This window comes from Ustilaginoidea virens, chromosome 2, assembly GCF_000687475.1.
Source record: "Ustilaginoidea virens chromosome 2, complete sequence".
In the NCBI taxonomy this organism is placed as follows: domain Eukaryota; kingdom Fungi; phylum Ascomycota; class Sordariomycetes; order Hypocreales; family Clavicipitaceae; genus Ustilaginoidea; species Ustilaginoidea virens.
In genome coordinates this window covers 4,293,291-4,313,181 of record NC_057317.1, presented here as the reverse complement: position 1 = coordinate 4,313,181, position 19,891 = coordinate 4,293,291, and the positions used below count along the sequence as shown (strand labels likewise).

Here is a 19,891-nt window from a genome sequence, read left to right as displayed (position 1 = left end):
GGGCATGGGCGTCTCCGCTGGGCGATTGTAAATAAGCAAAACCAAATTATCACTGGCATGGACCATGTGCGCGGCCTGATCCCTATTTCAGGTGTAACGAAGAAGTAATAGAGTCATGCCTTCTTCCTCTTTGGCTGTCCACCTTTTTGCAAGCTCTTTTTTTCTTTTTTTTCGAGGATTAATATATATATATATATATTTTGTCGACATACGCCCACAGCCCACCCCCCCCCCCCCATGTAGCACAGCCCGACCGTCAAGACTGGCTCACGGCCAGCTCTTGCATGCCGCCGACGTGCACAAAGTCGCCCTTGCGGCCCATTCTTTTGGAACGCTTCTTGCGCTTGGTCGTGCCCGTGACTGTGGGGACTTCGCGGATCCAGCGACTCACGGGGACGGCTCTGTCCGTGAGGAAGGGAAAGTCTCTCGCGTCTTCTGCCGGCCACGGCACCGCGCAAGGCTCCGAACCCCCCTTCAACACGGATGGCTGCGGGGCAACGAGCGCGCCGCCCGTCGAGGTGTTTCCTGAACCCCCCCCCGCTGCTCCGGATGGACTGGGCAATGAGGCGTCGTCGGCTGAGCTTGCCCCTCCGCGGGGGAGGAGGAAGAGGGAGGCGGCGGCGGCGGCGGACGACGCGTCCTTGTGGTGGTCGCAAATTGCGTCGCCGTCGTGCATGTTGACCGGCGCGCAGAGTGCTTCCCAGGTCGAATCCAGCTGCAGCCAGTTCTTGGTTCGGCGAATCACTTCTACCCAGTCGGATCGGGCAGCCGACCTGCTTGCGTGGAAGACGGGGTACCCGTCGCACAGCCGCACCAGCCGGGCGACCATGTAGGCGTGCCGCTGGATTTCCTTGGCCGACGTCTGGACCAGACAGTGACACAGGAGAAGAGCGTGGAGGGCATCCGTCAAGAGGGGGTGGTACGTGACAATCTCGCAAGTGGTGGCTTTGGCGCCTCTCGTCGCCGACGGTTGCAAAGGGTACGCTGGGAGGTGCGGAGGCGGGACGGACGAGAAGAGCTCCGATGCCGAGTAAACAATGTGCTCTGGGCGCGCCGCTGGGGCGTTTGATATTCGGGGGTGTCTGAAGATGCCGTTGGCGACCAAGCTCACGCGCTCGTTGAACTCGGACAGCAGCTTGACGGGTAGGTTGGGCGAGTACTCGAAGCATGACAGGAAGGACATGTAATCCTTGAGGGCCCTCTTGGCCCAGAGCTTGACAAGCTTTCGGCAATCCAGCTGTTCTTCCGGTACGGAAGCTTGCGCGTCATCTGCCTCTGCTGTTTCTGCTGCTTCTGATGCTTCTGCTGCTTCTGCTGCTTCTGCTGCTTCTGCTGTTTCTGCTTCTTCTGCTGCTCCTGCTGCCTCTGCTTCTGCTGTTGACGCAGTGGTGGTGCTGGGGCTTGCAGGGCCCGTGCCAAGCGGCACCCGAGGCGTGGACGGCGCGCGTACGCTACCCTCGACGTGTCGGCACGCCATGGTGAGGTGGACCAGGGCTCTCTGAAACAGCAGCTGAGGCCCGAGGCCGCTCGGTTGATCATTTTCAGGCAAGACGAGCTCGGGTTTCTTCTTGCCGTTGCGGATCTGCTGGGCGTCCTGCGGTCCGTCGGCGAGTTTCGCCGAGCCCGGATCGTGGGCAGCCTTGTCGCGGTACCGACTGTGTTTCAGCGCTTCCGTGAGGTCCTGGATGGCGCCCTCGAGGTCCTCCTGGAAGACCTTGACCGTTGCGCGGGTTCGAAGGGCCTCGGCCTCGCCGTGGCCTGAAGCGATAATGTCCGTCAGCGGCTGCAGGTCGGTGCTTTCGACCAGGTGCCTCGAAGGGATCTTTTCATGGAAGAAGTGGACGTATTTGGCGTCGAGGTCGTCGCGGTTCCGTTGCAGCACGAGTCCGCCAACGTCTTCCAAGGCAGAGGCCCCTTGCATGGTCGCGACGCTGCAGGCTATCTCGTCGAGTCGATATGCGCGAGCTAGCCTTTGACAGGCAAGCTCGCGCATCCGCAGCTTTCTTTCCTTGCTCAGCTTGGCGCCGTGACCTAGCGAGTTGAGGTAGGGGACAGCCCCGTTGACGTTGATGAGGGTAGATGAAGCCAGGTCATTGGCAGCGCCGATGGCGAAGGCAGTAGCCTCGTCCACGCCTCGGCGGACCTTGAGAATGTCGAAGACGACGGCAGGGTCTACGGGGCGAGGCCGCACAGTGTTGTAGTTGATGTTGGCAATGACTTGCAGCATTTCGACGGGCATCTGCAACCACGGCCCATGGAAGGATGATATGAAGCGCCAATGCCTGCGAGCAGCCCGGCAGCCCGTCAGCCCGTCACGCTCTGCCATTTGCATTTGCATTTGCCATTTGCCTCTGCCATTGGGCGGAGAAGGGTGATGGCCGATCGTGCGACGACCGGCGACCGACGACCGACGACCGACGACCGACTGACTTACTTGTTGCGACATATGATTAGAGAGTTGGGCGACGAGGCCGGGGCAGAAGGCTTGTCGGATCTGGCCGTCTTTGTCTTTTTCGCCGTCGACGAGGTTGGCGCCTGTGGCAGTCGGGTTGCGCTGGTGTCGGATGCGCCTGCGGGTGAAGAGGAGTCGGCGGCATTGCTGGTGCTCTCGGCTGCCCGGGCACTCTTGTCCATGCCCGACCCGTTGGTCATCTTGGCCCTGCAGCAAGTGTTTTGAAAAAAAAAAAAAAAAAAAAAAAAAAAAAAAAAAAAAAAAAAGAGAGAGAGAAAGGAACAGACGGGACAGAGACAGGCAGCTGTCTCAACGGGCAAATCGTGGAATATCTCGGGGTGGAGCTTTGTCTCTGGTCTCGGACTCTCGGCGCATCGGGTGTTTTGAGTCTTGACGCTGAGGGAACACGGCGGCCGCACCAGGTGGGTGGCATGAGGAAGGGAAAAAAAAAAAAAAAAAAGGAAAAAAAGGAAAAAAAGGAAAAAAGGAAAAAAAAAAGGACTAAAAAAGAAGGGAAAAAAAAGAAAAAAAAAATCCTGCAGCTAATTTAATATGGGATATGTGGTCAAGTCAGATACAAGAGACACCACACCTCGCGTCCGGCTTTTCTTGTCCTCTTGCGCCCTTTGGTTTTTCGGGTGTCGGATTCCCACAATTGGACAACTGGTTTTGCCTCGCAAAAGACGGTCGGGTCGGGACTCGGGAGCTGAAGGCTGGCTGGTGAAGCGTGAAGCTGCGATTCGGAAAGGTGCGTGTGGGCTTGGGATCACGTGCGGATGTGTTTAGCATGCACTGTACGGAGTACGGAGTATGCAGTCACTGTATGCAGTCACTTTGTATGCAGTCCCAAGTCCAGCCCGTGGTTTCTGTGGACGGCCGACGGCTGCACTGTGAACTCTGAAGCCTAGCGTCCCGTGGTGATCAAGGTTTTGCCAAGATGAAGAGGACATTTTGGCTTGCAAGACAGGATGCAGACTCTGGGGCGTTGGAAGAAGACTGTTCCAGTCGTGACTGTGAGGAGGTAGAACCCCAAGAGAGCGAGAGGAGGAGGAGGAGAAGAAGAAGACGACGACGACGAAGAAGAAGAAGAAGAAGAAGAAAAAGAAAGAAGACGAAAACGAAGACGAAGACGAAGAAGAATGGGCTGGAAAGGACCGTGTCTGTTGTGATTGTGCGTGCTCGAGATTTTGCAAAAGACCCTGGACCGAGCGATCAACTCAACTGTACGGGTCAATCATCCATCATCACCATCACCATCACCATCATCATCATCATGCCTTGCCAGGAGTGAATGCTTCGAATACTCCAAGCAAATCCCCAGTGCTGGGAACAAGGGTGGCGAAACAGCTATTGACGAACGGTCAGAAGAAAACTGCGGCTTCCGTTGCTCACCGCGGCAGTGCTGAGCAGGCAGTGACGAGCCGCTGACGATGGCCCAGCCACTGCATCTTTCTTTGCAGGCTGCACAGAAGCCACGAAAATGAAGGTGCGCGCAAACTCGCGCAACTGTCAAATGATTGATGCTCGAGGTTGAACACACAATCACGGGTGTACGAAGCAACGCACGAACACGAAGCCATGAGGCTGACCCCCCTGGCTGCTGGCTGTGGCTGTGGCTGAAGCTTGATGTCCTCAACCCACATGTGGCTTAGCCCAGCCGAACCAGCGCAACAACACTTCATCCGTCAGCATGGCATGTAACCACAGCACACTCATCACCATCACCATCACCATCACCATCACCGTCACCATCACCGTCACCATCGCCATCGCCAAAAAAGGCCTCGCTTATTCCTTCCCCCGGAGCCAGCCGGCCAGACGCCGATACACTCCCATCATGAAGCCCGTCGTCAGTGCCATGCACGCTTGGTCGTGGTAAGATTTCTCCCCCCAGAGCCAGAGCCCGACCAAGACCATTTGAGCCGCCCAAGGGCCTGCGACTCGCTTGCCGCACGCTGACATTCGAGTGTTTCCGTCTGCAGCACCGTCATCTCCGTCTTCGCCATCGTGATTCTCAGCGCACTAGCCGGGCTCTACCGAAGCGGACACGAAGAGTTTACCGGTGACGTCAACGGCCCCAGCCCCGAGGACGGCAAAGCCATTGCTGGAACCATCTGGACCGCCGTCGTCGTCTACGCGGTACGCGAGGCCCCCCTTTTCCTCCTCCCCTTGGACGGTTGAATCAGAACAAAGCATCTTGGGTCCGGGTCCGGGCCCCTGTGCGCTCTCCCCACTGACGCTGTATCCCATCTGCAGGCTTTTCTTTTCTTCTGCGGCTTCCAGGGCCTGCTTCACGTGCGAGAGAACCGAAGGGGCGCAATCACCCTGTAGCCTTGGCACCCTGCAACCTGTTGGACTTTTCATAAAAAAATTCGGGTCGAGCGGCGCCGGGGCGTTTTTGGCGGGATTGGGTTTTTTCTCTCTCATTCTTTCGTTGCACTAGCTCATCTGCGAATGCCCCCCTTTTGTTTGGTTCGACTGAACATGTCATTTCCGAGACTTTGATCGCTACGAGGCGCGCGTATATCTTGACTGGCACACGCGAATCGCTTTGGCTCATGGGGCCGGCCGGCATCATCTGTTCTGCTTGTCACCTTGTCACTCGTCTGCTGTGGCCATGGGGACGTCTGTGTAGGTCGGTCCGGAATAGGCGGTTCTGGGGCAGTAAATTTACCCACATGGCCATCAAGGACGGGGGGGAGGGGGCCTCGGAGCCGGCTGCGATGTACTGGACATGGAAAACATTGACCAGACCTCTCCATGATTTCTGTCTGTCATTTTGTTGCTTCAACGGGTTGATTGAGCTGCCCGGGCACCTCCCGGGCACCTCCCGAGGCTCCCGAGACTAGGAACCCCCCAAGGTGCTCTGTAAAAGATGGTACATACCTATGTACCTACCTAGGTACGTAAGGTACCTACCTAGGTAGGTAGGTACCTAAGGTAGCTGTAATTCGCCCCCCTTCCCAAGCTGCAGGTATGTCATGTACTCCGTACCCAGTATCCGTACCACCCATGGCTGCCGTGTCAAGTACCACGACCTCGGCCCTGGACGGCTATAACAGCGACCTCCATGTTTCGTCATCTTCCCAGCGTCTCGCCCCCCCGCCGCGCCTTCGCTCCTTCCCAAGCCTATCCCAGCCTGTAGATTGTATCAAATGGGTTCAGATTCAACCGCTGGTTCCTAAATCCTGAATCCTGCAAGCTCTGGCCTCGAGTGCCATCACATCCAAACCCAACGCCTTTTTTTTCCCTTTTTTTTTTTTGCTCCCTCCCGACAACGCAACGGCCAGGCTTGAGGCTTGCTTGAGCTCTGTTACCATACACCAAACTTATGTCCCTGATCTAAGCAACACGCCCCCCCCCCCCCCCCCCCCTCCCCCTTCCCTTCCTCGCCCCCTGCAATTCTCCTCACCGCATGCTTCTAGCCGCCATTCGAGAGCTTCACGCCATCACCCAGCTCCACCGACCGACTTAATTCTTGCAATCTTTGTTTATAATTTCTCTCTTTCCGCTTCAAACCGTTGCCACAAACTGCCGTGCATGTCACCGTCGGAGGAGCCCACAGCCCACGGGGTTAGCGATACAACCCAGTCCTCGAATAACCATGCCCGCAGTACGAGCACGAGTCAACCCGCGTCATCTACACCGCAAACCGGCCCCGTATACGAACAAGACGACGAGCAAGAGCAACATGCTCCGGATCCGCGGGGGAAAACCCGAGCTTCGGCACTAATCGACTCGGCGGAAGCTCCGACCACCGAGGGACCAGTGTCAAGAGCAAACCCAATGCCCCAAGCTGCCACCGAAGCCTACGCAGTCACAGTCGCAGTCGCAGTCGCGCCTCCGGAGCCCTCCAACGACAAGCCTGTTCTAGCGCCGTGCCACTTGGCCGACTCCGAGGCGGCTGATGCAATGGCCTCCTCCGTCACAACCATCAAAGCTCCCACGCCAACATCGCATCATGAGCACGCGGCTCACCATCTCGCCGCTGTACAGCCCTCGTATGTCGACCCGACGCCCGCTACCCCCATGATTTCACAGCCTCCTTCCCGAAGCCCATCCTCCGCCGCGAGGTCTCACAGGTCGGGCGATCCTTCGCCTTCACGATCAGATGTAGAAGAGGACAAAAGCTACGCTAGCGAGGACGAGCAGGATGGCGGCTCCAGATCCGAGATCCAGAGCATAATGGAGCAGTTTAGCGAGGAAGGAGGCGGTCCGGGCGCAGACGAAGTCATGAGCCCCAGATTGGAGATTGCTTCGCCCATGTTTGCCGCACCTGTTCAGCACCCCCCCAGGAAATCCAGCCTGGAGCCTAGTTCACAGTCGTTATCGAAACAAGTCTCGGAATTCTCCTCCTTGCGGGTAGCCACATCATCGCCGTCTAGCGAGCGAGGCGATCGATCCAACGAGCGGGGCCTGCAAGATCAGGGACCCCCCGTGCCCCCCAAAGATTCGGTTTTTGCGAATCGTCCGAGGTCGACGGAAGATGGGCACCCGCCTAGTGTCACGTCGCTGCCGTCGCCGCAACTTGCCAAACACAGGCCGCCCCCGCCCGAGCCCGAACCCGAGCCAAGTCTCCCTTTTGGCTTTCACAGGTTCCTGGAGCAGCTGCGGAACAAAAAGGCCGATCCGGTCGCCAGGTATCTCAAGTCGTTCCTGTCCGAGTTTGGCAAGAAGCAGTGGATGGTTCACGAGCAGGTCAAGATCATAGGGGACTTTCTGGCCTTCATCGCCAACAAGATGGTGCTGTGCGATGTCTGGAAGGACGTGTCGGACGCCGAGTTTGACAATGCCCGCGAGGGCATGGAAAAGCTGGTCATGAACCGCCTGTATGCCCAGACCTTCTCCCCGGCAATCCCTTGCCCCAAGCCCATCCCTGGCGCCAAGCCGAAAAGGAGGGGGGCCGATGCCTCCCTGGGGCCTGGCCGCAGGGGCCAGCACCAGGAAGACGTCGAGAGAGACGAGATTTTGACGCAAAAGATCAACATTTACGGATGGGTGAAGCTGGAGCATCTGGACGTCCCAGCCGTCGGGGACAGCGGCCGCAGGTTTCTGAAGCTCGCTCAGCAAGGTAATCCCTGCCGCGCTCTGCCGCGCTCTGCCGCGGTCAAACAGAAAACCCTGGTTTGGGTGGCGCGAGAGATGATGGGCGACTAACTCACTCCACCGCCTCTCCAGAGCTCTTAAAGATCAAATCGTATCGAGCACCGCGTGACAAGATCATCTGCGTCTTGAACTGCTCCAAAGTCATCTTTGGTAAGCCTGCATCCCTCCAGGTTGGGGAGGGGGGGAGGGGGGGGTTTGGTGGTGCAGACTAACGACATTTGCGCAGGCTTGTTGAAGCACAATAAATCCGACTCGTCCGCGGACTCATTCATGCCGCTGCTGATTTACGTCGTCTTGCAGTGCAACCCCGAACATCTGGTCTCCAACGTGCAGTATATTTTGCGTTTTAGAAATCAGGAGAAGCTCGGCGGCGAGGCCGGTTACTATCTCTCGTCCTTGGTACGTCAACACTGCAGCTCTCCCTCTCCGTCGCTCATTCTCACTTCTCTTCTTCTTCCCTGTTTTCTTTTCCCGCCCTTGCGCAGATGGGAGCCGTCCAGTTCATCGAAAACATGGATCGGTCGTCCTTGACGATTTCCGACGACGAGTTCGAGAAAAACGTAGAAGCTGCCGTCTCAGCAATCGCCGAGAAGCACCAGACCGCATCGCCCGACCACCAGCATCAAACCGTGTTCAGCGAAAAGACGGGGCTGCATTTCCCCGGCGAACCAAGCGCTCGTCGCCGGTCAACCGACGCGGCCGAAGGCTCGACCCCGAGACGCGCGACTTCCCCCTATGAGGGAGAGTCGCAAGACGGCGCCGCCATCACCGGGCTGCTCCGCACGATCCAGAAACCGCTCAGCACCATAGGCAGGATGTTTTCGGACGAAGCGAACCCCTTGTCGTCTGCCGCGGCAAGCGCGCCCCGATCCCAAGGTTTCCAAGATCGGCAATTACCTCGGCCGCCGTATCTGGACGCGCCGCCCTCTCCGCGGGTACTTCTGCCGCCGCCGCCGCCGCCGCCGCCGCCGCAGCAGCAGCAGCAGTCAAGCTCGGAAACACTGGCGAGACGCGCCTTGCCGGCCGAAGAAGCCGCCGCCAGACAGGCAAGTGCAGAAGCCGCAGAGGCCCGGCGACTACACCGAGCCGAGCACACCAATGTGGTGGAGACATTGGCAGGCATGTTTCCCGACCTCGACAGAGACGTCATCAGCGATGTGGTGTACCAGAAGCAAGGAAGGTAGGTTCACTTTCGACTCGGTTGACTGCTTTCGCAAGGTGTACTGACGGGTCCTGCAAACAGGGTTGGGCTGGCGGTAGATGCTTGTCTGGCGCTATCTTCATAGACTTGTTGTTGGGGGGGGGGGGGGATTCTCGTTTGCGAAAACCAGGGACACGCATCCACGTCCTACGTCCTAGCTACAAGTACAATTTTAAGCTTGAAACGCCCGCAGTAGACCGACTGCGACTGCAGTTCGCTGCGTGTCTGTATGTACGTGTCTGTATGTGCCTGTGCCTGTGCCTGTGCCCCCTGTGTATGTATCCCCGTAAAGGTGCCAAGGTGCAGGCTTCATATCGACCATGGTTGAAGCCAACAAAACCCTTCTATTGACCAATTACGTCAAAACAGACGAAGCACTACCCGCAGAATAGCACAGGCTACAAGCCTCATGTCCAGATTTACAAACAGCTCCATCGCACCCATCGCCCATCCGGAGGGCGCTGCGCTGTCCAGGCGATTCCCGCCTTGGCCACGGGCTTGACAACAGGGCCCCTCGTCGTGCTCGTCAGTAGGGTGTCCGACGGACGAAAACGCGTCGTCTGCACGGGGGTGCTCAAGACGCAAGATGGCCTGGTTGCTCATGGCTCTGCTGCACATGCTGGAATCCACCAACGTAGTGTGAGGAATTCTAGTGAGGAAGGGTTTTCTGTGACGACCAGAGGCGCCAACAACATGTCAACCGTCGGCATGGGAGGCGGCTCTCCATGGCATGCATACATACAGGTGTACATGGACACGACTCGACACGACTCGCCGAGGCCAAATCTCGCCTTGGGGCTGGGCCGCAAAACCAGGTTTCGAATTCGTCTTTACATTACACGAGGAAAAAATTAAAAAAAAAAAAAAAAAAAGTAAAGCAGTCGAAGATTGTAACTAAAGAAAGATTCTAGTCGTGTCTAAACAAGATCCACCAAAAAAAGCTCCCGTAAATGCATAGTTTATATATATATGTGTGTGTATATATGTACGTACGCTTCAATGCTGACGTGGGTGTCTCTTTCAATGTGCCTTGAACGATGGATTCCGATAAAAACTGGCACAAAACCGGCAGCAACTAGTAATGTAAGAGTAGGTAAGAAACGTGAGAATAAGTCAAGGATCGGATGTGGTGGGTGGCTGCCTGGGTGGCTGCCTGCAGGCGGCAGATGCAACGCTCCAAGAGACCAAGGAAAAAGAACAGTATGAAAATCGGATTGCAGCGCGCAGCATGCTGGGCAGGAAGCCACAGGGGCACGTCGCGTCAAAGGAATTCATCAGCCACGCTGCCGTGCCGCGTGCGAGAGCTTGTTGAGCATCGGGTCGAATTGTTGTCGAGGAGCCACGACATGCCCGATTCTCCAGACGATGTCGCGGCAATCACAGAGAGCAACATTGGTCATCTCCCCATGCGCAATTATAGTGGAGGCGGCGCATCAGGCCGCTGCCCTGTAACTTTTGTTGTAGTCGTAGGATCGCTCTTGTCGGTCAGATACGCTGATCGGCGCAGCTCCACCTAGAAGGCTGTGAGAGTCGGTGTCAAGGGTCAATGTCAAGGGTCGGTAAGCTGGTGCCCCAGAAGGACCAACAGCCGGTCGCGACCCGACTCCTGTGTGATAGGAGCGTTCTCTAGATTCTGTGTGGACAAATCCCCTGTCCTTCACATCGCCAGATGTACTGAGCATGAACTTCTCTGTCACAGGATGCCTGCCGAGAAGCAACGAGTTGCGCGCATCCAAGGGAGTAAGGTTGTCCATCTCACGCTTGAGTTTTTCTAAGTCATCATATCATGTCAGTCGATCGTGTTGATAAAGAAAAAAAAAAAAAAAGAGGAACATAAAAAACACCCGCCACTTACCAGCCTCCTTTCTTCTCTTTCGATGCGGATTCATCTTGCAACAAACGTTGATGGCATTCCATGCAATGAGGATTGCGAGCACAGCCGTCAGAGCACCTTGGACGGCTATGAGCACCACCCCTGCCACTGTTTGTGTCGTCTGCTTGATGCCAAACTCTTCAACAAAGACCAGGATCAGGCCAATCGACAGGAAGCGCACCACCTGGATCACAATGTTCATGATGTTGCTAGAGCGGCGCTCAAAGGGGCGGCTCCACAGCAGCAAGCAAAGCATTAGTCCCTCGATAACCATTTGAGCTATGGTTTGGGCCATGCCATGGCCATCGCCGGCCGCAATGGCCACGCCCTTGGCCAGCATGTAAAGAATAACGGGTATGAAAAGCCACCAGTACTGCTTCTTGTACGATTCGTAGAACAGGGAGTATTTGACCCAGATTGACTTGTCCTCAAACATGGCGCTGGCGTCGCCGTCCTGTTGCTTCAGCTTGCGCACCACGGACCAGATTTTCCAGGAGAAAAAGGCGAGGATGCCGGTGAAGATGGCCAGCGTCACGCCTGCAAGAATCTTGGCAACCGCAGAGTCGCCGTTTGTGAACTGAAACACGCAGTACAACACCCAGATGCCGTAGAGAAGCAGAATGAGAGACGTAATGGTTCGAGCAATGGATCCCCAGTAGTGCTCCCGAAAGCCCTTGAGACTTTCCGGGAAACTGCCAAACACCGACCAAGCCTCCAGTATCATCTTGACGAGAAGAATGCCAACAACTATGCTCGCGATGATGATGGCCACGATGAGAAGCGCCGTCATGAAGATGTTTGACTTTGGAACAAGAAGCTGTTCCGCAAAGGCTTGAATCCCCCGGACTCGGTGTTGGAAATCGTTGCCACCCCCTGCTGCGCCGGATCCGGTCGAGTTGACAGATGTTTGAATCTCGCGCGAGGCCAGTTCCACAAAGCCGTCGACGGCTCGCTTGAAGTTGAAGAGGCCTTGATTGGGGCTCCTGGAAGTACCGTCTGGGAAGATGAGAGTGGCGTTCTGGAGGTAGCGGAAGTTGTCCTGAGTCAAGTTGCCCCCCGTCTTTGCTCGGAAGTGGTCAATGGTTGACTGCATCCCGGACCATGGAATGATGCCGGCGGAGAAGGCAAAGTTCTGGGCAAAGTTTCGGTAGATGGGGGGATAGTTGACGGAAAGCATGCTGTTCATGGCCATGCCTTGGAACCATCCGACGGTTTCGCCAAAGCTTGGGCTCATGGTGCCTGCGGCGACGGCCGAGCCTCCGCCAGACAAGCCAGCACCGGCAGCGGAAACACCCGCCACGATCAAGGCAGTGCCAGCAATGCCAGCGGCAATATACGAAACGGCGGCAACATTGGTGGTCTTGCCGTTGGATATGTCGCACTGAACACAGGCTACCCGCGTCCCTCCATTCAGACTCAAGAGTTGCAAGGTGGCATGTGCGGAAATGTCGGGTACTTGAAAGGCGATTGCAGGAACCATGTTGGCAAACTGGGCCGGGATCTCTTGGCTGCCACGAGCAGCAAAGTTGCCAGCTGGAACAGGGCATAATCGGTCAATGAGCGTGGCCTTGTCGCAAGGATTGAAGGAGTTGGAGTAGACGGTGTTGCCGTACGCGGTGACATGAAGGACGGCGCTTACATACTGCTCGTGGGTGCTGGATCCGGCCACATCAAAAGTCACAGTCTTGTCCTCGTTGTTGTAACTAATGTTGATCTTGTCAACATTGATGCTGGGATCAGAGCCACAGTCGCTGAAACCGTTCGTTTTGAGAATCTGGCCTCCCAGTGCTGTGGTAGTCAGCAAACCGAGGAGCACCACAGCCCCGAGTCCCCAGCTGTTATAACCCGCATCAGAGCGAGCCATGTTAACCCCCGCCACTTGCTAAGACTTTGTGTAGTGCGCAAGGCAGAAGTCGACCTTTTTCAAGACTTTATACGTCCGCGACTGTAGGTACCGAGGGGCATCACTTGAACGATTGAGATATAGCGCGCGGTCCAGACGAGACTCGAAATAGTGCAAGTCAAGCGATGTTTCGAAACGATGCCCACCGAAAAGATGCTCTTGGCGCAAAGGGTGCGTAAGGGAGAGTGGACAGGGGCCCGGATCGAAAAGACGGTTCAGGCAGAAAAAAGGTATACGGACTTCGAAAAGTATGCTCGAGAAAGTTGATCGAAAAGAAGGAGAGTACGACCAGCGATGATTTCGAGAACCAGCGAAGCTAAGGATCAACCTAGCAATGAAGAAAAATCGAAAGCAAAAAAGTAATAATGATAGTGACAATCAAGAAAACGGAACGGCAAACGCAAAGCAGTGAAAGCACCGCACAGTATAGTGCCGCTGCCTTTGTGTTCACTGCTTCTCGAGTGCTTGCCAAATTGCATAAGAGGGTTGACCGTGTATGTATGGTGATGGGATCGGATCGTGCTTAGTGCGAGCGGTTAACGCATGCAGTCTTTGTAGCGGCGGCAACCCAAACAGGGGGCGAATTCTGAAACGCATGCAGCCGGTTCGAGGAGACGGGGAAGCAAAAGCAGGAGTGTCGCGGATGGAGATGTCGTAACTGCGGGCTGCCCTCCTAGGAGAAGTATCTCCCAGTCAAGGCCATGCAATGCAATTCAGCAAGCAAGATGTTATGTCACAAGCGAGAAGACATGGAGAACTGCGGGAAAGGGGGAAAAGAAAGAGAAAGACGCACACGCACACACACACACACACAGAGAGAGAGAGAGAGAGAGAGAGAATCAGGCTCCAAGGTTCAAGACATTCGTATGACGGGTGCAAGGAGCGTCGTGAATACGGTGAAGAGGAGGGGGGGCCCTGGGAGATGCTGGCTGCTGGCTGGCCTGGGCTCTGTGGAAAAGGGAAGGCACCTTGAAACCTCCTGCCTCCTGCTCCTGGCACACGCAGCTTCCCAAGTTGCCGGCAAGGCGAGGCACAAGACACCATACTTGGTTCCGTACTCTGTACTATTGATAAGCCCACAATGCCGTGTGCACGAAGGCGTACCTGATACCTTGAGCCAGGACGGTTCAGCACCAGGGTCGAGGTTAATGACGAACAATGAATATGAATGAATTGCAATGAAAGCCGATGCAGGTCGGCTTTGATTCGCCGTCGCATCCCCTGGACCTTGGCGGGCCGGGATCACGGGCCCCACAAGAGAGCCCACCCGACTCCACCCGACTCCACCGAACCCACCGAACCCACCGAACCCACCAGAGCCCGCACTGGCCGGGGCGGCTGCTTCACCAAAGGGGTTCGTCAAATGGTTGGTTGTGCCTGGCCCTTCTTCGCTCTCCCTGCTTATTTCTTCCCTTTCTCCTTTCCGAGCCAAAGGGCAGTATTTTGTGCGTGGTGCGCATTCGTCTTTCTTATCTCCTGGTTATGGTTTTTTTTTTCTTTTTCTGCGGAGTACGATATACGTCTTTTTAAAGTAAAATGGCTTCTCCCCGAACCTGTTCCTGGGTGAAACAAGGTGCAGCGGGAAAGCACGTCTCCCTTGCCTCTTGCCCAAAATTTGTCTCAGAATTAATGTACGGAGTAGCTTGTGTGCTGTAGGTCGGTCGCACCTGCTACGGAGAACCGGTGCTCCCTCTTTTCTTTTTTTTCTTTTTTTTTTTTTTCTTTTTCTTTCTTCTTCTTTTTCTTCCTTTCTTTTTTATTTCTTTTTTATTTTTTTTCGTTATATTTTTTTTTTTTTTTGGTATTTCCTTTTCTGGTTTGTATTTTCTTCTCCTCTCACAATTTCACTTCATCTTTGCCCACGGATCGTTACAGGGCCCACGGTCCATCAGCCGCCACGCTCCAAACAAGGGCCAGAGCAGAGCAACTGCGTTGGGGATCCAGGCGCGAACCAATCAACCCGCGCCATCATGAAGCTGCATAGACATGTCCTCCTTGCGCACCTACTTGACCCGTTGGGCGTCTACCTCAAGCCCCATTGGATGCCGGCTCTCGCTGGTGCGGCTGGTGCGACGGTCTGAAACTTGGGGATCATTTGGCTCGCAGATTGTGCTTGTTGGGCCTGCAGCACGGAGCTTTGGTTAGGGTTCGGATACAGACTCACGGAGAAGTCCTTGCCTCCTGGGCAATTATTACCCGCCGGCCTTCGATTCGTTCTTGACCAAACATGCGATGCTGGCGGAGGGACTGGATCCGGCTCGCAGAGGCTTTTGTGGCAGCAGGTCGGTCCCTGAAAAGACAAGAGTACGGATACTTACTTCCGAGTCCTCGGTATCGTGGCCTCTTGAGCAGTGTGACCCGAGTGTTCATGCGCCCTCGTCGCATCATCCAAACAAAGGAATCCAACCTCCGCACTGCCAGCCCGTCTCAGCCATTGCTCTCTGAATTTCGACTTTGGAAACCGCTTCCTTCACCCCCACCAGCCCCCAACAACCCTGCTGCGAGAAAGACGAGAATTGAGAAAAGCTCCATGTCCCCTTTCACGCAGCTTTCTCTGTTCATCATCAAGGCCCCTCCCTTGTCCCAAGACCAGCCCTGGACTTCGGGACGCCGTACTCCGGGAGTAGTACTCCGTACCGAGTACATCTCGTCCTCGCCGCCCTCTTCACCGCCCCCCTTTTCCCAGTACGCTCCAACGGCGAGCCCCTGCAGAAGCCCCGGCCGTTCGTCTGATGCAACATGACATCTCACCTGTACGGGGCTCCCAGCAAGCAAAAGAGCCCCCAACCGCCTTTTGAAATTTAACGCTGGCGGCCCCTGCGTAGCCTGACCATCACGCCGTTCGCTATACATCAGCACGGCGGCCTCGTGTTTCCACATGTCTGTCGAGCAAAATTCCCGCGTCTCTACTATATCTTTGTTCTCATACTTCCCAACTTGAAATATTCACGCTGGTGGCTGGAGCAAAGCGAGCTGCCTCGACACGACGGTGCCCGGGCCGCCTCCCAAAACATTACCAGACATCTTCTACAAGCCCCTTCCTAGTCTCGTCTGCACAGCGACCGTCAAGGCAGTCAGCAAGCAGCATCATATCGGCGGCCCTTGTCATTGTAGCTTTGACGTGGGCGACCTTTTTGTATGTATGTTTGGCCCAAGTTTCTCGTCATGTCATTCGTCCAAATAAGAAATGAAGCTCTCTATCTATGTATGCACATGTATGTAGCTGTGGTGGCCCGCAAAGTAAATCACCAGATAAACAAACAACTCCTTCTGCGCCACATAGTACGCCGCAAAAATTGAAATGCAGGCAAAACCATCCTCCTACATCTGACCATGTCCAAGAAAGAAAAGCCTTTCCCTGGGTATCCGTCATGCAGAAGCCATCATCGTTTTCCAAGGCTGATCAACAACCAGCACACGGCCAAGGCCGTTTTTTTTTTTTTTTTTTTTTTTTTTTTTTTTTTCCTTTTCCTTTTCCGGCAGTCATCGCAAGAGCCGCATTCTGAAGTTTCGCACTTGCACGTCGCCGAGCTCACTGACTCGGGTTATTGGAGACTTGTCGACAAAACAAAGACAACCCCCCACCCTTCCAATGTCTCATCTCAGCACCTAATTCGCCTGCTACATGTATAAATGTCTTTCGTTCCATAGATGTTGCTGCTGCTGCCAGCCTGAGCTGTTGCTTGACGTGTCTTGACGCGGTGACCGGGAATACGTAGAAAGAGACTCGTGTTCACTAAAAGGACTACCATCAACGCTCGATGGGTCCAGCATCGTGCCATATCCAGCTTGAACCCCAAGCTGGCCACGTATTGGCATGGCGCCAACGTCGGGCAATCCGGGTGCGCTCAGTGTCAGTTGCGGGAATGGCTCAACATCACTCTCCGGCACGTTCACTAAACCGTGGCCCGACGGTGAGTAGGTGCCTTCTTCGTTTGAGGACACTCCATGCAGCCGCTGATTTGCGTCGTGTCCCTGGTTCAGTTGCCCAATGCTTACGTCCGAATATTGCATGCCTTGTCCGAGGCTCTCAAACTGCTGCTGGTAAAAGTGCGGTTGCTGGAACTGGCCTAGTGGCATGGCAGGATACATGAGTTGGCTGGGTGAGTGAAGGCCCAAATCCTGTTGGTTGTAGTCATGTCGTTGCTGCTGCTGCTGGGTGAGGTGCCCACCGAGTAGCTGGGCTGCAGCTGTAGTGGCGGACGATTGCAAAGGCAGCGGATTGTTTTGCCGCGCTGCAGGGTCCTGAACGGGACTGATGTTGGTGTCGGCAGCCAGCTCCTTAGCTCTGGCGGCTACCAGGCGCAAGACAGGGAGCGAGATTTGCTCCATGTGCTTCGCCAGGTGCACCGTAAGCTTTTTCCATGTCGGGAAAGTCTCGCCACAGAAGCGGCAAGGCTCGTCTTGAGGCCGATCGGCGGTTTCGACATGGCATTTTTCAACCTTTTGCCACGTAGGATCCATGCCCCCAGCACGTTTCATGGCTGCCTTCGTCTTCACCGCCGGCTCCAAAAACTTGTGCTCACGCACCAAATGCTGCAGGAAGTTGTCTTTGCGGTAGCATGTATGGCGACAGTCGTCTACGTCACACGTCCACCATTCCAGATGCCGGTGGCCTTCATTTTCATGTCGAACCCAGTCAGCTTTCCTCTTGAATATTTTCGGATCTCGACACTTGTCCCAGGTGCAGGTAAATGGTTGCACGTCTTCGTGTACATGTTTTGTCCACTGAGACGGCTTCCGTACCTTCTTCTTCTGAAAGCAAAGGTGGCACTCAAACACTGCTGGCAGACTTTGGGTGGGTGGCATGGGAATATCTTGAGGAAAATTCTCCTGACTTATCGCCACTTCTGCGTGTAGATCTCCGACATCATCCATCCCGGCCGAGAGAGGGTCAAAGCCCTTGGCATCTCCATTGAGGTCGAGCATGTTTGCCGATCCGCCGAGCGCCATGCACAATGAGCCCAGGCCAAGGTGCTCCGCTCTGGCCTTCAGCAGGTGTTTGTACCTCGCGATTTGTTGATGTGCGATTCGGTCGACCAGGTATCCGTTGGCAGTTTCCATCCCCGGATTCAGCGCCAGCACATGTTGTCGGAATCCCGCCAAGTCCGGTGTTATGTCGTCGATCATGCCGCAGTTGGCTGTCATGTCGTTGTCCTCGTAGAGCTCGTCATCCTCATCCTCGTCCTCATCGTCACCCGCTGCAGGAGCATGGCTCACTCTGCTCACAGGGGCAACTGGAGGGCCGCCAGACTTGCGCCACATGTCCACAAGGCTCGACGTGCTTTCCATTGTAGGCCTACCAGCTGTCGGTTTGGGAATCTCGGATTTGCTGCGAGGTCTCCGCAAGGAATTCCTCACGCCGAGGCCGCCGAGTGACGCTCTTGGAGAGGCTATCGGAGACGTACCGCTAACAGAGCCACTGCGTGAGTGGCTAGTCAGCATGGATGCAAAATTTTGGCCCATCGAGACGAGTGTGGTGTTTATGCTCGGGGTGGGCTTCTTCCCAGCAACCGCTGGCTCCAAGGGAGGTGATAGATGCGGACCGCTGTCGCGCTTGGCCGGGTTGATGGGCTCTTCCAGGCAAGTTGTGTTTTCATCTTGGCCGCCAATCGAGAGGCCTCGAGAGCGGCTGCGCGATCTTTTCCGCAGCTGATTTCCGCCAGTCCGCGTGACGAGGCCTCGAAGGTCCTTGAAAAAGCTGCTAGATCTACTTGGCTTTTCTCCGTTGCCGCGGCTAATGGATAGCTTTTTCAAAAAATTCCCGCTCGTCACGCCTTCAGCGTCAAGAACGCTCGGAAAACTGCGACGGCGTGTGCCCCAGGTTGCAGACCTTGAAAGTATTGAATCGTTGTCGCGGCACAACATCTCGAATCTTGCAATAGCTGCCTGGGAAGACTCTGGTTGAAACCTACCGGACTCGGCCGGCTGGATGCCGTGAATCATCGGAGCGTCGGCCCAGTTTCTATTGGAGGCGATGATTTGCCGATCCACAAGAGTAATTTCGCCTCCAGCGCCCTCGAAATATGTGTGTCCCGGGACGTAGCGATTTTCCGTTTGATCTCCAAGAGGAATGTCGTTGTCATCGTCTCTAGGGCTGTCAATTGCCAGTATCTCTTGCGCCGACTTTTCCAGGGGAATAGCAACATGGTCGAGGTTGTGTGACAGCCATCGACCAACCTGCTGGTTTCGTTGCTCCATTTCTCGCTGCGAGGCAATTTGGTTAATGCTGGATACTTGACCGGAACAACGACTTGCGGGATCTAATCCAGCTCGTCCCGATCCAGCAGATGACTGCGGCGAGCGATGGAGGCAATTCCGAGGCCCTGAAACTTGAATCCCATGACGGGCCGCACAGATGAGATCCCCGGCGGAGTGGTAGCTGCTGCGGAGAGTTCTGGGGCTGTTTTCCAGGGTCCGCTCAACCGTGTGGAGGGGTGCGTCATTATCCTTGTCCCAGACCGACACCGTTACTCTCGGGCTCTGAGGATGCAGGGCCACGAAAGCGGGGGCAAGGCCTTCTTCACTGGTACGGTTGCTACCGCTGTGACTTGGGGTGATGGCTGACGAGTTGACAAAAGCGGAGTGGGATGAAAAGGGCTTCTGTAGTTGTTGCGGCGAAACGGAGGTTGGAATGACCTCTGTGGAGGAGGTTGCTGCCAGGCCGAGGTCCTTGAGGTCACATGTAGGGGAGCTGGCATGCATGGGTGCTGTGTGTGTGGGCGTGAGAGGATAAGCAAATCCGTTCCCAACTTCACTTCCGAGGTCTGGTGTTGAAAGATTGTTGGCGGAGAAGGCGTCGGGGTCCCAAGCAGCTCCGTCCAGGCAGGACGCTGTCGCGGGGTCGATGTTGCCAATGTTGGCGCCAAAGAAGGGATCGTCGTCGAGATCGCTGATATCACTTGATTGATACAGGCCCATGGTCGCATTCGAGCCAGATGGAGTTCCGACATGTTGGACAGGCGAAGAACCGGCCTGGCTGTGGACGCACGACAAGTCGATGTCGTTGATTGAAAATGACAGCAGCGCCTGGTGGTGGTTCGGGTTCGCGGCCAAAGGCCGAGAGTTGCGGGGCTCAGAGACTTGTCGCAGTCGTAACGATGCAGGTGCCTCCAGGAAGCTCGAAGCCATGATGCCGTAGCGGCGCAGGAAAGATGGACTAGCCAGGCAAGGGAAAATGAACGAATAAAGGCTGAATGAATAGATTGCCAAGGCAGAGAGAGAATGGGCTTTATGTGTCTGGTGGATCTGCGCGGGGGAGGGGTGTTCAAGTCGAACAAGTCAAAGGGGCAGGGGATGAGATGAGATCATGTCCCTGGCTGCGCCAACGAGCAACGATTCCGGCAATCGCTCGCA

The 19,891-nt window shown here is 55.6% G+C and overlaps 5 protein-coding genes across 5 annotated transcripts; 2 read left to right on the top strand and 3 right to left on the bottom strand.

The window, feature by feature from the left end:
- Positions 1-256: 256 nt before the first annotated feature.
- Positions 257-2,652, bottom strand: UV8b_02944 (uncharacterized protein; the record flags this gene model as incomplete). Its single annotated transcript, XM_043140442.1, has 2 exons — positions 257-2,282; positions 2,435-2,652. The coding sequence occupies 2 exons, from the start codon at positions 2,650-2,652 to the stop codon at positions 257-259; spliced, it is 2,244 nt and encodes a 747-aa protein (XP_042996376.1).
- Positions 2,653-4,142: 1,490 nt separating this feature from the next.
- Positions 4,143-4,783, top strand: UV8b_02943 (uncharacterized protein; the record flags this gene model as incomplete). The annotated part of the gene is made up of 3 exons (XM_043140441.1): positions 4,143-4,327; positions 4,435-4,591; positions 4,709-4,783. 3 exons carry the CDS (start codon positions 4,143-4,145, stop codon positions 4,781-4,783), a joined length of 417 nt encoding a protein of 138 aa, XP_042996375.1.
- A 1,455-nt stretch (positions 4,784-6,238) lies between these two features.
- UV8b_02942 (uncharacterized protein) lies at positions 6,239-8,844 on the top strand (the record flags this gene model as incomplete). Its single annotated transcript, XM_043140440.1, has 5 exons — positions 6,239-7,523; positions 7,631-7,708; positions 7,785-7,957; positions 8,044-8,738; positions 8,802-8,844. The coding sequence occupies 5 exons, from the start codon at positions 6,239-6,241 to the stop codon at positions 8,842-8,844; spliced, it is 2,274 nt and encodes a 757-aa protein (XP_042996374.1).
- A 1,348-nt stretch (positions 8,845-10,192) lies between these two features.
- UV8b_02941 (uncharacterized protein) lies at positions 10,193-12,496 on the bottom strand (the record flags this gene model as incomplete). The annotated part of the gene is made up of 2 exons (XM_043140439.1): positions 10,193-10,530; positions 10,615-12,496. The coding sequence occupies 2 exons, from the start codon at positions 12,494-12,496 to the stop codon at positions 10,193-10,195; spliced, it is 2,220 nt and encodes a 739-aa protein (XP_042996373.1).
- A 3,660-nt stretch (positions 12,497-16,156) lies between these two features.
- UV8b_02940 (uncharacterized protein) lies at positions 16,157-19,666 on the bottom strand (the record flags this gene model as incomplete). The annotated part of the gene is made up of 1 exon (XM_043140438.1): positions 16,157-19,666. One exon carries the CDS (start codon positions 19,664-19,666, stop codon positions 16,157-16,159), a length of 3,510 nt encoding a protein of 1,169 aa, XP_042996372.1.
- Positions 19,667-19,891: the final 225 nt, after the last annotated feature.